General features: G+C 37.0%; 1 protein-coding gene across 5 annotated transcripts in view; it reads left to right on the top strand.

The window, feature by feature from the left end:
- Nucleotides 1–15406, top strand: part of CRB1 (crumbs cell polarity complex component 1) — a 112785-nt gene that overhangs the window by 70545 nt on the left and 26834 nt on the right. For 3 of the 5 annotated variants that reach the window (XM_074906759.1, XM_074906758.1, XM_074906761.1), the window contains exons 7-11: nucleotides 1892–2442; nucleotides 2853–3018; nucleotides 5729–6635; nucleotides 8223–8351; nucleotides 11317–11443. In XM_074906759.1, coding sequence (XP_074762860.1) covers nucleotides 1892–2442; nucleotides 2853–3018; nucleotides 5729–6635; nucleotides 8223–8351; nucleotides 11317–11443 — 1880 coding nt within the window. Of the gene's footprint in view, nucleotides 1–1891; nucleotides 2443–2852; nucleotides 3019–5728; nucleotides 6636–8222; nucleotides 8352–11316; nucleotides 11444–12802; nucleotides 14698–14766; nucleotides 15373–15406 lie in introns of those variants that run through there. The other 2 variants (XM_074906757.1, XM_074906760.1) reach the window with 2 other exon arrangements.

Genomic DNA, 15406 nt, shown 5'->3' with positions numbered 1-15406 from the left:
CTTTTTTTTTTTCCTACTGACCACAATATTCCTGCAAATCATGGCACCATGCCATTTTGATACATAGGTTCTAGATATATGCCATATTTAAAAGTCTGTGGCAGGTTTCTTAAAAGGCAGAGTGGGGGAGACTTGCGGTAAAGGATAACATAAGAAAAGCTAGTGTCTTTTTGAAGAAAAGTTGCTGCCAAGTATTTAATTGACAAGAGGCAATATTTTCTCTACATATACAAAATAACAAACAGATGTTGACTCATTTTGATCAACATCCAGATGTTGAGACTCAGGAGGTTAATATTGGCCAAGGTGATGCTAGTCATCTCATCAGACAAAAGATCAGATAGATGATATATATATGTATATTTATAAATAGAGAAATGTAACAAAGTAGTTGTAAACATTCAATATCTTTTTGAAGATTGCTTCCTTCTAATACTGCAAATGTGTAATCCTCATTCCAGCAGAAATTTTTTTTACCCTCATGAAAAAATGTCTCATTCTCTAGTACCAACTTACAGAGAAGACATAACTTAAAGAGTTTTAATGCCTCAAAACACCCATTTCAACAAATATTTATTTCTACATACCATACTTTTAACAAGCAGATGTAGATATATAGGTAACATTATTAATAGAACTAAAATATTTCAAATATATTTATTAAATTGTCTGTTTAGGAATAAGTAAGGGATTTATTCCTGTTGCTAAACAATATCACCATGCCACATAGTAGTGCAGTGTGGTTATTAAGGGTCTATTGGGGCTTCACAGTCAGTCCCTATTTTCATTGGATTTTTAATGTAGTCATAAAAAAAAAAAGTAGTGCTGCAGGCAGAAACTTGGCCTATGAGGGTCTTGCTCTAGGAGTTTTACTGCAGAAAAGAGGAATGTCTCTTTAGCTATGTGAGCATTTTAAAAAAACTTAGTTTATTCTTTCTATGAATCTGATGTATTAAAAATAGCTCTTGAAAGTGTTTAAGAGGAAGTCTATAATATTGAGGACAAGATCACAAAACTTGAAAGTGTAAAAATAGAAACACTTTGTTGTGCTTTAACGAGATGATTCATCAGAATAAAATACGGTTTAGGCTACATATTTTGTATCCTTACAAGTCTGAAAATCATTACTGAAAATAAAGACTAAGGGAGAGAGACAGATGGTTTTGGTTTAATCATTTTAATTGATAAGCACAAAAGAAAAAAAGAAAAAGGCCTACTCATTCCTGAATAATTTTTTCCCGCATGACACTATAGCATTATGGGCACTCACAGGACTGAGCAAGATTCATAACTGGATACAAGTTGATGCATATGAGCATGTATTGAACCCCAGCAACAGAAAGTCTGTCAGAGAACTGGGGAGGCCATGCACCATCAAATAGCTGGAGGTTTTACACAAGGGGTTTGCTGAGCAGCTTTCGTCTATTTCTACAATTGGAATCAGTGCAAAAAATATCACAAAGTTCCAGAATTACATTAACTTCCATGGTCATCAGTGGATCAAAGCAACTAGGTTCTTTTCAAAATGATCTTTCTGAGGACCAGTCCAGGAAACTGTAGAAATCTGTCCTTGTTTAACCATTTGAAAACACAACATTACACAGAGCATGATAAAGGGGAAAAATATGCCCAATAATATAACATCTGGTCCAGTACCAGAGTTTAATGCTACGGCCATGGAAGCCAACAGGAATTTTGAAATAGAAGCTATTTACAGCTGGATCAAGTCTTTATTCATCCATAAATACCAGCACATCTTACTGCCATACGTAAATATTACCAGAAGTAGCTATTTGATCATTACATTGGTTCCCCTGTCATTTAGCCCTAACTATTTTATCTTTCTCCCTTCTCTTTCTTTTTTATCTTTTCCCATATTGCTAACCTCAAGAGTACATTCCAGGCCGGTTTGGATCTGAGGACTCCTCAGGCTACGCTGCTTTTTCTGTTGATGCCACTCAGAATGAAAATTTGAACATATCAATGTTTGTCCGAACACGCAAATCTTCTGGTTTGTTACTGGCTTTGAGAAACAGTACTTACCTCTATGTAAGAGTCTACTTGGAAGGTGGGAAACTCAAAATGTTAGTTTTAAATTCCATTAAGTTATTAGGGAAACACTCCATGAACGATGGAAACTTTCACTTAATAACATTAAAAATAGAACCAAATAAGATGGAATTGTTCCAGTCCTCTCAATACCTAGGCTTTGTTTCTACTCCAGTACTACCCATCCAAAGTAGGGATATTCTTTACATCGGAGGCCTACCAGATAACAAAGAAACTGATAGAAATGGCAGGTATTTCAAAGGCTGCATCCAAGATGTAAGAGTGAATAACCAGCCACTGGAATTCTTCCCCATCACCAATCCACTGAATTCACTTATCAACCAAACCCTGATCAATGTCACCCAAGGCTGCACTGGTGACAACCTCTGCAAGGTAAGAATGATATTTTTCAGAGGACTTTCACATGTTTATAATGGGAAATTTCTTTTAATTTAATCCTTTATAATTTTTCATATGTTTTCATACATTATTTGAAGATAATGACATCTTAGGAAAACAGGTAAGAATGCTAGAAAGAGCAGATTTTGTTGAGTTATGCTATATATGGTGAATTATCAGCTGCAAAATGTATTTGCATCAGGGAGAATTACAATATTTTAAGATTGAAATACTGTTTTTCAGCAATTATTGAATATGCTGTGCTGTCATAGTACTGGTCTTTATAACTTTCCGTCTGAAATAAACAGAAATCTTGTTTTTTTGCCAAACAGCCCCCTATCCTTAGAGCTGGGAGCCCACCAGCTTTTATTCGTACTTAGGTTGTCTCTTCTCTTTCCCCACAGTCCAACCCTTGCCACAACAGTGGTGTGTGCTATTCAATCTGGGATGACTTCACTTGCACGTGCCCCCCTAACACAGCAGGGAAGGCGTGTGAGGAAGTTAAGTGGTGTGAGCTTGGGCCCTGTCCTCAGGAAGCACAATGCCAGCTGGTGCGCCAAGGATTTGAATGTAGGTACATTTCAGTTATTCCTGTCATCTTTGGATATTAGAAACAGTAGACATTTTCATCAGCATTTCCTTAAAACTCAATATTCACTGCCTTTAAAGTTCATTCTAATGTTATTTCTGTATTAAAATAATAATGTCAATTGTAAGTAACATTAACAGGAAGAGTCTGCCCTACAAAATCCAGAAATTTTTAAGCAGACCCCTTGACACAGACATCAACGTTTACAGGACCTTTGCTTTTGACTTATTCAACACAGCTTGTTGAGGTTGTACAACAAATCCGTACATTGCCAGAGTGTGAGTGTACCCTTCATACTCTACTGCAAAGAGATAAGAGGATATCCAGTGCTGGATTAACCTTAGGATGTTCTCAATCCTCCTGAAAAGACAAGATACATGACATGCATTGCATCATTTGATTTTCTTAAATGTTAAATATCTTTTAAGAAAGTCACCTTAATACCAGTACAGTTATTCAACTAGTATCTTCATAATAAGCACCTGCATGCCAGTCAGTCTATCTGTTTGAAAACTGATGATCATTAACCATCTTAAGAACATTATCCACCCTGCATATCTCTTTCCTTGTCCTTCCCACCCTGGAGTGGAATTTAAAAGGCAAGTAAGGATTTTGAAGCAATATTTTTTCTGTTTGCTATTAAAGAAAGCCCTAACAATGCTGTGAATGAAGATAAATACACAGTCTGATGGAAGCTGTTAGAATGGCTGACTCTTAGGAATGAGAAGGTTGGTCAACAAAAGATTTCTATCATAGACAATTTGCTGACAGACAAATATGATGCTATTTTTGTTGAGATTGTTAGAATCAGCATTGCAGCGCTTGTTAAAATTTATAACTGAAATTAAAATAATTGCACTTTCTCTAATAGACATCTTTAATGATAACACCAAAATACTTTCATAAACTTTACTATTGCGTATTATGGTAGAATATAAACACACAGAGACAGAGAAGTAAAAAGTATCTGAACTGTTTTCCTTTTGTTAAACTCAAGGTCATTTACACTGTTAGATTTCAGTGCTTGTTTATGTGGCAATAGTAGGGAGTTCCCTTAATAGATACTCAAAAATTCCTGCACTACAGAGCTGTATTTTTAACTAGTTGTTTTCTTAGCTACAGCATAGACTTCTTGTTGCTCAACACATGGTAATGAAAAATACGAGTTTTACTGGCCAGGGAGTTCTCTGCCAACCTAGTCTTACCCTCTGGATAAGCCAAGGCAGAAAAAGAGCTGTTTCCCAGGGGCTGTGGCTATAGTTCCACCTAAACAGCTATGATTAGCAAGCCCTTTAGTAAAACATGCCCTCCAAAATAAGAGAAAAGGCCAATACAGGAAGCTGATGTGGGGAACATCAAGTAACAGCAAAACTGTATGCGTAGTGTCATAGATGAGAGTAAAAGCACATCCAGATGGTTTGCTGTGCTCAGGACTTAGTAAGAGTTCTACAGGAGTATTTTAGCTTTATGAGCTTAAAAAACTCAGCTTTATGAGCTTAAAAAACTCAGCTTTATGAGACATTTAAAAAATCAGAAATAATTTTGAAAAGCTCTGACTTTCATTTTTAGTATGGTTTCCTCTGAGGAAACTTTTCCAGTGAGAAAGACACTGCATTTGATGTGCCAGGCAATATTGTTACACCTCTGCTGCCTTAGTATCAGGATATACAGTCAATAATTTCATACTGGGACTCCCAGGGGTTCTTTTTATCAAGATTTACTGAGCCCAGAGATACTTCAGGAACCTACTTTATCTCAGTGCTAGGATCTTGCAAAGCTAAATTTGTCTGAAGTACAGACAAGACATTTCTTCCTCTCCCTCCTTCCTGTCTATAATCCTCATAAATCTCAGAACGTGCGAATTTACAGCCCAGCAAGTGAGTGCATTTTAGTAGAAATCATGCTAATGAAAGATGTCAAATACCTTTGTGAAGATGTCCATAAAACTGCCACAATGTTGCCCATCAATTTTCACTCACAGCAGTGCAAACTGAGTACTCTGCTGCTCTCCCAATCCCAGCAGCACAGGCTCAGTGCTGTCAGTAGGGCTGTGGCAGGGCATACACAGCAGGAGAAGCTGGCTTTAAACGTGACAGGCACGACTCTTGCATTGATTTTGAAGGGGCAGTTTTGACAACTGACTTCAGTTAATTTCATCCTTTTTACATCAGTGAGAGTAAATCAGGGTCCAATCAAATACTTTCTAAAACCTCTTTAGTGCTGTACCCAAGAAAAGAGGAATCGAGAACAAAGGTTCAGTCCATCCAGATCTGTCATGGGAAATAACTAGCTGCCCATACTTGGGGAATGAGCATAAAATGATATATATCTTCCTTTGAAGTACCCTCTCAGCCTCAGGTTTGAGTTGTATATAATTATGACCACCTCCTCCTCTTTGTCTAAAGAAAAAGAGAGGTAACACTAATGTAGAACTGTATCTTTAGAACAATAATTTGAGATGATACAAAGCAGCACACTTTTGATGTCACTGTTGCTGGTGCTGGCACTGCCCTTTAATTTCTGTATCTGTAAGGGGCAGGCAAGGATAACCGAAACACTGGTGGAATTTGACTGTTTTTCAGCAAACTCAAAAGTATTTACATGACAGGGAGCATGGGGCACCAAAGAGATATTTTTCCACATGTATCAGTTTAAAGTTGCCCTGGTTTCTCAATTATTATCTTTGCACAGGTCTTGCTAACGCAGTGTTTAGTGGACGAAGCAGTGCGATATTTTACAGAAGCAATGGAAAAATCAGCAGAGACCTCACCAATATCATATTTGGCTTTCGAACTAGGGACACCGACGTGATACTGCTGTACGCTGAGAAGGAGCCAGAGTTTGTTACCATCAGTATTCACAACTCCAAATTACTCTTTCAGTTACAAAGTGGCAACAGCTTTTATAAGCTGACTCTTGCTAGTTCACTGCCTGTGAGCGATGGGAAATGGCATCAAGTGACGGTCTCCATGGTAGAGCCCCTGTCCACGTTCTCTAGATGGCACATTGATATAGATAACAAGAAAGACATTGCAACTAGCACAACTGCTGCAGGAAGCCTCAACTTTTTAAGAGAAGAGACAGACATCTATGTGGCTGACAAGGCTTTTGACAGTCTGGATGGCCTGCGAGGATGTATGAGCACAATAGAAATCAGTGGCATTTATCTCTCATACTTTGAAAATGCTGACATTCCTACTAAAAAACCTCAAGAGGAGCAATTTCTCAAAATATCTGCAAACCCTGCTCATACTGGCTGTTTGCAGGTAGATGTCTGCAGCTCAGATCCCTGTTTGCATGAGGGGATATGTGAAGACTTCTATACCTCCTATCATTGCATATGTCCCAAAGGATGGACTGGCACCCATTGCGAAGTCAACATCGATGAATGCTCTTCAAACCCCTGCATTCATGGAAACTGCACTGACGGGATCACCTCTTATGAGTGCAGTTGTGAACCTGGTTATACAGGGGTAAATTGTGAAGAGGACATAGACAACTGCCGTGGCCACCAGTGTGCAAATGGGGCCACTTGTGTTGATGGTATTAATGGATATTCTTGCCTGTGTGCTGGTAACTTCACAGGAAAATTTTGCAGGTACTATAAACAAGGAAGATCCATATGACTTTGTCGGGTGTCTTCTGAATGGTTATTACATCACTCTTGTCTCCATTTTAAACACAGACTTTATGCATCTATCTACATATCAATCATGGCTTCAGAATTAATGTATAAAGAGTCTGCAGTACAGAAAGCTGTACAGATCAATTAGATGTGGACCGAGGCAGTGGAGAGCTGGTAGATCAGGCAAAGATTGATGAGGAAAGGAGACAGGCACAGCTCTGCTACCCATCTCTGCTGCCATCCTGGGTCCTACAAACTCTCTGATGATAGGATTACAAGTCTGCCAGAGCTCAGAGATAGATAAGTTACAACCTTTTTCAGAAAAAATTATTTTAAAGGTTCTGAATATCTAAAACTATATTTTATTAGAGTAATCGAACTCTAGAACTGTAAGTACAGAAATTCAGATTTGGTGGGTAAGAGAAAATAACATGAGGGCTTGTAAGAGCTTATAAAGAAGTTTTTCTCCCCATGACATTATATTTGCTAGGTCAATCTTTTCCTCTAATCTTGTTCTCTCAGCCCAGCAGTCCTGTTGGGTGCAGACACCACGCAGCCCACTCTTCCCATCACTTCTGAGACTCCTCACATGCCTCTTTCCTACTCTTCTCAGTCACTCCCCTGTAAAGGCTGCAGGCTCCTCCCCTCCTTTAACTGCCCTTCTCCGCACACCATAAACTTCTCCCTTCTGAGCATGTCCTGTTGCTCTCAGAGAAGGCAAAATCCTTCTCCTTCCTCAAGAGGACTCCAGCAAACTCAGTCTGCTGCATCATGAAGGATGCAAACAATCATCTTCATGCTGGCCAACCACAGTCTTTTAGGCTGTAATTACACAGCTGTCAATTTTTGTTGACTTTTTCTGAGTAGTGAGGTCATCTTGAGGTTTGAAGATTCCTGATATTGGCCCAATATGGTCTATCATGTATGGTAAGTCACTTTTTTTGAACTCCTCTACCAAGCTGTCCAGGTATCAAATAGAGCCATGTCAGTAATGTAGGTACAGTGTTGTTTTGTTTGTTTTGGGTTTTTTTGCTAAGAAATGAATCATTAACTTACCAGTAAATACTTGGAAAAGGAAAACAAATTCATCAAATTAAAAAAGTTAAGCAAAACCTGGTTCGTGAGTCTGACAGTTGCTGCTGTCTTTCCTTTGGATGATATCATAGCCAGTAACAGCATTGCTCCCCCAGTTCAGTTGCTGCCTACCACTTACTCTGAGCACCCCGAGTACCCCAGGCACCAGGCATGTCAATGCACACAGATGTGGGGTTTCCTTTCCAAAAAGGAAACCAAGGAGGCACTAAGTATGTGCAGCCCCTGAAACTGTGTGTTCATTTACAGGTAAAATGCCATTAGTATTGAATAGTATTTGCAAACAGGAGCACTACTCCCTCTATTTGGAGACTAACAGTATTCGACTGATTCAAATAACAAATTTGCAAGGTAGATCTATTTTCCAATAACGCAGTGAACTAGAGTCAAACAAAAAGTTGAGAGAGCATGAGACATTCAGAAACAAGGAAAGTGAGAATAACTGCCATTGCCTTCTTACTTACCTAGGTACAGAAGATTACCATATACAGTTTGTGGGAATGAAGAGAGAAACCTCACATGTTTCAACTATGGCAACTGTACCAATCTCAACGGCGAGTTGACATGTGTTTGCCTGCCGGGCTTTGCTGGAGAACGGTGAGATGCTTTGCCCAGCAGATCTTTGTGGAACAATTCTTCCAAAAAGTGTTCCAGAAGGGTCCAGAGGGTAACAGCCACAAGGGTTTTGCCCTCCTTCAAAAATACAGACAAAGCAGCTGTTTAAGTTCAGCAGTTCCTTGCCTGAGTGACTTTGAAGTTCTGAAAGTATAGCAGTTTTACTTACGACAAAATTGACAAATTAATGCAGCAAGATTCAATCCAATATAGCACCAGTGCAAGATATTATTTGTACACTTGCTACTATGTGCCTGTTTTTTGGCGTCCATGCCAATTTTATATGTGACAAGCTAGAATGTTATCTTTCCATTGGTGGGGACAAATAAACACATATATCCTGCTCATATATATGAAAATCAGCTACAATACACAGACACATGAATATGCAAAGCTGTTTAATTTTCACCTGTATGTGTTGTAATTATGCAATCTATTCTTTCATAAGGATGGTATGAGATGAAATACCTGGTGCTATTGCAGCTTGTTACTTTCTTACTAAATGTTGAAGTATGAAGACAGAATTATTATTTTAAAATGAAGTTAAGAAATAATTTTTACATGTTATAATTTAGTCTGAAACAGAGGAGCCTTCCTCACAGTGAAATTTGTTTCTTGTATCATATTGTTGCAATTCACACTTAACATTTGATAATGTTCCACAAACAGCTGTGGAGCAGGGGAGGCCTGACAGCCTCGGGGTATTAGGTGGTGTAGAAATGTAGGAAGACATTGTCCCAGCCATAATATAATCTGAACAGGTAAGAACATCTTTCTGGGTAGTGAGAAAGGAAATACCATATGTGCTCTTAGTGAAATTAGCATTACAATCAGAGCACAGTACTCAAAAGTTCAACAGGACCAAGCTATGCTGGCTCTGCAAACACCAAATTTTCAACAAAAGGTTTTCATTCTTTCAAAAAACTTATTAACCCCTTGATTTTATGGAAATAATACAGTAAGCGATAAAAGACAGATGAAATGAAAATTTCCACCCACTCAATGCACAGTATAGTTGGCAGACATGTCTGCATTGTACTGTTTAACTCAGCTGGACCTCACAGTATTAAAATAAAAGGTGAAAAAATAAAATATAAAAAAGTAAAAGCATATTAGACACTTCTTTGGTGTGTATATTTCTTGGGACTTCAAGGTAGAAGGAAAGTACTTTTTCCTTCTTTCTTCCTCCGCCAGGCAACTTGCTAACTACAGCTTTGGGAATGAGCCTTCCTTACAACCATCCCACTGGCTGGCAGTAATCTCTGTTTTATGGTTCCCATGATTCTCGTATTGAACAGCAGCCTTGTACCAAGTATGCTGTGCTTTAACTGCCTATCACAGCAAGGCATTCCTCTCCAAAATCTAAAATTGACTATTTGTCCTCTTTTCCTCCAGGCTCTCAAACCATAAACCAGTAGTACTTCCATGCTTGCAGATCTTAATATACCAAATGAGAAAATTTCACTCCTTTTTCAGAACAAATTCAAATATATCAGTTAATAAGAAAATTAAACCCAAAACCCTCTGTATATTTATGCATTAGATTGATAAAGCAGTCATTTTTCTTTAAGATGATATTTCATCCCTCAGAAAGCCATTGGTGCACAGTGTAGAGAAAATAATATCTTTCTATGTCAATCAATTGACCTGGGATCACAAAAAAAGCCCAATGAACTTAATAATAAGTGGGAAGGGAAATGTGTAAAGATTGCTCTTCATAAAAGAACATATAGCTGTCTCTTGAAAACAAATTTTTCGTTCAATTCAGGCTGGGATTTTCAAAATTACCTAAGGGAGTTAGGTTTTTAAGTGTTCCTGAAACTCAGTTGGATTCCAGTGCCTAATTCCCTGGCAGATTCGGGGGTTGGGGTGTTTTTATTTTCATAGATAAGTTTATATCTATACAGTTTTTACACATTGGATAAATACTTTCATTTAGCTTTTTTAAGTGTATAATTTACCACTGAGGGAAACTGTTGAAACATTTTTAGACATTAATAAAGAAAATCAGATAGAAGTGTTTAATATAAAGAACTGCTCTTCTCTAATGTAACATGAAAAATTTATTGCATGGTTATGAATATGACTCAATAAAGCATTTCCTTAGAATTCAGAGGGAGTTTCTTACATTCTTCTTCAAGAATAAACCTTATTTTTTATCTGGAAAAATTAGGATTAACTGTAAGCATTATTTGAAAAAAAGGAGCAGGGAATTAAAAGGGGACATTGTCAGAGCAGAAAAATAATGAAATAGCGACTAGTTTTCTGACAATCTCACACATTCCTCATTAATGTTCAATTGGTTACCTTGAGAAATTATGAGAACTCAAATTTCCTTTATTACCAGAATTAACTCAAAAACATTTACTGACACATATCTAGGTTTGTAAAGCCCTGTTCTGCATCATTGTTACCATTCTCAGGGCCCATATAGGGAGAATGGATAGGACATTCTGCTAGGATCTATTGGCATTTCAAATTGAGGGGAAAAAAAAAAAAAAGCAGGTGAATATTCCCAGGAGCAGCCAGCTGGGAAAAACATGCATTTGACTTACATTCAGACTGCTGAGAAGGAAAATGTGCCCTCAGCTCCCTGGAACAATGAAAACGGATCAGCAAGCTGTCAGCAGGACTTGCAACAGGCTAGTTCTAAAATCATACAAAAACTTTCATTTCACATTGCTAAGCACCATTAACCATGAAATGCTTTACAGAGATGAAATTTCCAGTTTAACTATCTGTGTTTGAAAATAATACAGGAAGTTCAGGATTTGAGTGTGACTAATCAGGCAGTTAATAAAATCATAAACACGTGTAGAAATATACCACAGATTTCAAATATAGGCTCCTCTTCTCCCATCCCCTAAAGCTTATGAATTAAAAATGTGCCTATTTGATGCATTTGGTTTGTGATTTCAGATGCTCACTATCTGCAGTCTTTCCCTAGGTGTGAAAAGGACATCGACGAGTGCAGCTCTGACCCGTGTCTGAATGGGGGCCTCTGCCAGAACCTACTCAACAAGTTCCACTGCCTCTGCGACATGAACTATGCTGGAGACCGCTGTGAAATAGATGTAAGCGACCTCTCCTTTTTTGTCTCTTTATTGTTGTGGCAGAATCTCTTTCAGCTGCTCTCCTATCTTATTCTACGGATGGATGATGATCCAGCAGTGGAATGGGGTGAACAGGAAGACTAAGCAGTCTTTAAATTTTTGTATTTTAATGCAGCAGAAGATGCCTTGACCAAACAGCTTAGCAAAGCAATACAAACATCAGAGTTTTAAAACTTGTTTTATAATTCTTGGAACAATTTTCTATGAGTCACTTTGGATCTGGATTAGTTCTTTCACTTGATTTTAGAACAAATGCTAGCAGGTCTTAAAAGGTGTTTCATCCCACCTCAGCCTGAGTTTCACTGCATACACTCTGCCACTGGGCAACAGGGGGACACACCAACAGGGAATACATATTAATGAGAACTATAAGATTTATTGATGGTGGCATTCAAACCCTACTGCAATGAGTGGCAAAGACCCACTGCCTTCAATAAGGCTAATTTTACCATTAAACCTTACAGATGATCACTATCTTTGCATCACATACTATGTTTATTGCTGTTTCTTTGGCAGTTAGGTCTCACATGTGTGAAATCATGTAGGATATTTTTTGATAATTAGGTAATGGTTTGGGTTAGCAATTGGCAATGTACTGAGGACACTCACATCCATTTAAATTAGTGGCAATCCTGCACTGATATCACTAATCCTGAACCTCTGCTCTGGTAGCCTGTACACCTCAAATATATTATACTGAGATAAAGTACTGCCGTCTTAATCTTCATCATGATTATTCTTTCAAGAAAGGCCCATTAAGTACATCAGACTTTAAAATCACAGATTTGTTGTTTATTCAAAGATTTCTACAACTTTAAATAAATCTATGTTATTTATTTATCAATACATATGAGTGTCGTCAGACAGAAATATGGGAATTTTCCTTCTTAAGAAACAATCAAGGTAATTCAGTTGGTTGGTTGTCCATGGATTCTTTAAAGAATGAAAATAAGGGGCCTAAATATTATGAATACAGGGAGGTTTAGCAAAAAATACTATAGCAAAATATCTGTGTAGCTGCCTTTGAGAGTGTAGACACAACTGAAATACATTGTTAAAACAGTAGTGAAAAGTAAGTTTTTGTTTTTCTGAACAGTTCTTTAAGGCAAAACCCATTTATGATATGGTGACCCATTTCTCTGGGCATTCATGATCATACCTGTATAGATTCTGTACTCCTCTTAATCATTTAAATAGTGTCCTTGAGTCAAAAATATTCAAAAGAATAAGCGTGTATAAGGTGGTGTTTTATTATTGATATGGCATGTAGCAGAGTTATAGGAAAGACTAACACTATACAATGAGGTTTTATGACTCCAGAGAGAACAGCGATCTACTGCAGAAGTCCTTGAGCTCACTGATAATTCGTTTCCCCCACTTCAAACCTGACCCTGTTTCTTCAGTCCTATACAAACTGCTGTGGATTGGACTTGGAGTGTTCATGAAGAGCAAATCCCACCTTTAATTCTACAGCTGCATTAAGACACCTTAAAATGTGTGTAAGTGAGATGTTAAGGTTACTGTTTTGCCATGGCAGGATATAGCAGAAGTCATTGCCTGAGGATCAAGCTTCTATTTTTTATTTCCCACCTTTTATAAATGTCCAAAAGTCTGTTATTTTTATGAATACCTTTCAGAGCATAATTGCAGCAACACTCATGTTATTAAAAGATCTACTCCTATTTTAGGGGAAAAAAAAAAACAAACACAAAAACACCCACATTTTTTGCACATTTGTGGAAAAAACATGATTCATGTCTGTGATATGCCACATATTCCTGTCTCAAGCACCTGCCTTAGTATGAAAACTTAAGCACAACATATTTACTTATAATAATTATAGTACACAAGGATAATTTCTTTGCTGTCTTTATCATACTAGAAGAGCGATTTGGGAAATTTTCTTGTTAATGTCTTATTTTACTTAAAAAAAAAAAAAATCAGATAAAACATCCTTTCCTCTTTGTAAACAATCAGTAAACACAAGATGGGAATGCATGTTCCAGCACTGGGGTTGAAATTAATGTATCAGTGTCAGAAACAAAACTATATATTGGTCATAGGTAGGGCTTAGTTATCTTACTTCCTGGGAATCATGTGTAGTATTGTGAATTATATAACACAGGCAAAGACAACAAACCAAAACCATTTTGGGGTTTTTTTCAGTGAAAATATAGTTTTGGAAAATTGTTTTTTACTCCAGATAAAATGATCAAACCTACAATCTCAGAGAAAAAGAGGGAGTTTTTTAATCAAAATATTTCTATGTGAAAGGTTTGCATTTTGGTTTAAAATATCAAAGACAAAGTAAAAATTAAAACATTCACCTTGTTTTGAGTTAAAATGTCTTTCATAGGAAGAAGTTTAAAATAATAAACAACATATTATGTTGGAAATTTTATTCCAAACTCTATCTTTCATTTAGTCATAGCTAAAAATGTTACTTGGTTCAGTATTATTGAAATGAAAAATGAAAAATTTGAATACAAATAACTTGAAATGAAAACTATCATATAATTTCAGCATGCTAACTAAAAGCAGAGAAATAATAAATTTTGAAAATTCAAATGAAAAAAATGATGCTACTAACCAAAGTTGTTAAAACCAAGTTTGTTTCTTTTAAAATTAAAGTTTAAAAAATTATAATAAAGTTTTGGATTTTTTTTCTTACTGGGTTTAATTCAGCTCCCATATAAGTAAATTGAACTGTTATGTACATTATAGAATATACACTACAGGATACACTACAATAAGCAAAAATTTAATCTTGGTATTAATGTTGAAGAAAGCTAGAAAACAATATATGTAATAACAGTATGTCTGACATACTATATCTATATGCATAGTATGAAAAATAAGAATATATCTGTATAGAGATTCCAAAACTCTTTCTCTTCAAGACTAGAAACTTGATATGAGTGTGCATACAATATTAAATAGAGGTTTTATATGGATTTACAGCAGTATGCAAGTTACTCATCTAGAATATATTAGGAGAGCATCAGTTCATTCTTTCTTTTACTGAATATACACCTCTAATTGAATTCTCCCCTTCTGCTAATGCCTTGTCATCATGAAACATCCCCTGAATCCAAAATGCTTCTCCTTTCCTCTTTGTACTTCTGTATTCTCAACTACATTGTTCACGTGTACATAACTTTCCTATCTTTATACAAAAAATAAACCTTCTGCCTTTGTCTCTTTATGTCTGCTCCTCATTTTCTGCTAATGACTATTCATTTGCTTTAAGTGTGCCACATGTTCTGAACATTTGCACTTTACAGGTACACCACACAAACGCTCTCCAGGAGCGCTGGCAGCGCAGGGCCAGGCGGGTGCTTGCCAACGAAGCAGTTCAGCCTCTCCCACCACCTCAGCTGCAATACTGTGTTACCCACCAAGGTGACTACTTCTGCTGGGCAGCCCTTGGTACCTTACAGATCACAAGAAATAAACAAGCCCCCAGACCAGCAATTCAGAGAGGAAGGGATTTTATCTGTATGGCTTAGTGACTCTTATTACTTGGTTCCTCCTTACGTACTGTCAATACCTAGAAAATTGTTGAGCATTACAAGGTCTCTGTTTACATTTTGATGGGTCATCCCTTTCCATTGAGGTATCATAGCCCATAGGCTGGACCTGTCCCATGCACAGGTCTTCCAACACACCCAGTGAAGAACTGACATTTCTAGATTAAGAGATATTTCTAGTTTAAAAGGCTAAAAAAAAAAAAGCCAGATTAATTAAAATAACTTTCTTGAATATAAGTTTTTTAAAAGAAATGCAGATGTAGGATATTTAAAGGGAAACAGCTATAGAAGCAAACACGAAAAAACAGCTGAACAGCTGGATGATTAGTGACACTAAGCATTATGTAAATAGATCCAATTGCTAAGGTTTTTTAGAATTCAAGAGGTTGAAAAG

This window comes from Athene noctua, chromosome 5 (genome assembly GCF_965140245.1).
Source record: "Athene noctua chromosome 5, bAthNoc1.hap1.1, whole genome shotgun sequence".
Taxonomy (NCBI): Eukaryota; Metazoa; Chordata; class Aves; order Strigiformes; family Strigidae; genus Athene; species Athene noctua.
Note: the sequence above shows the minus strand (reverse complement) of the source record. Positions and strands in the feature narration are given on the sequence as shown.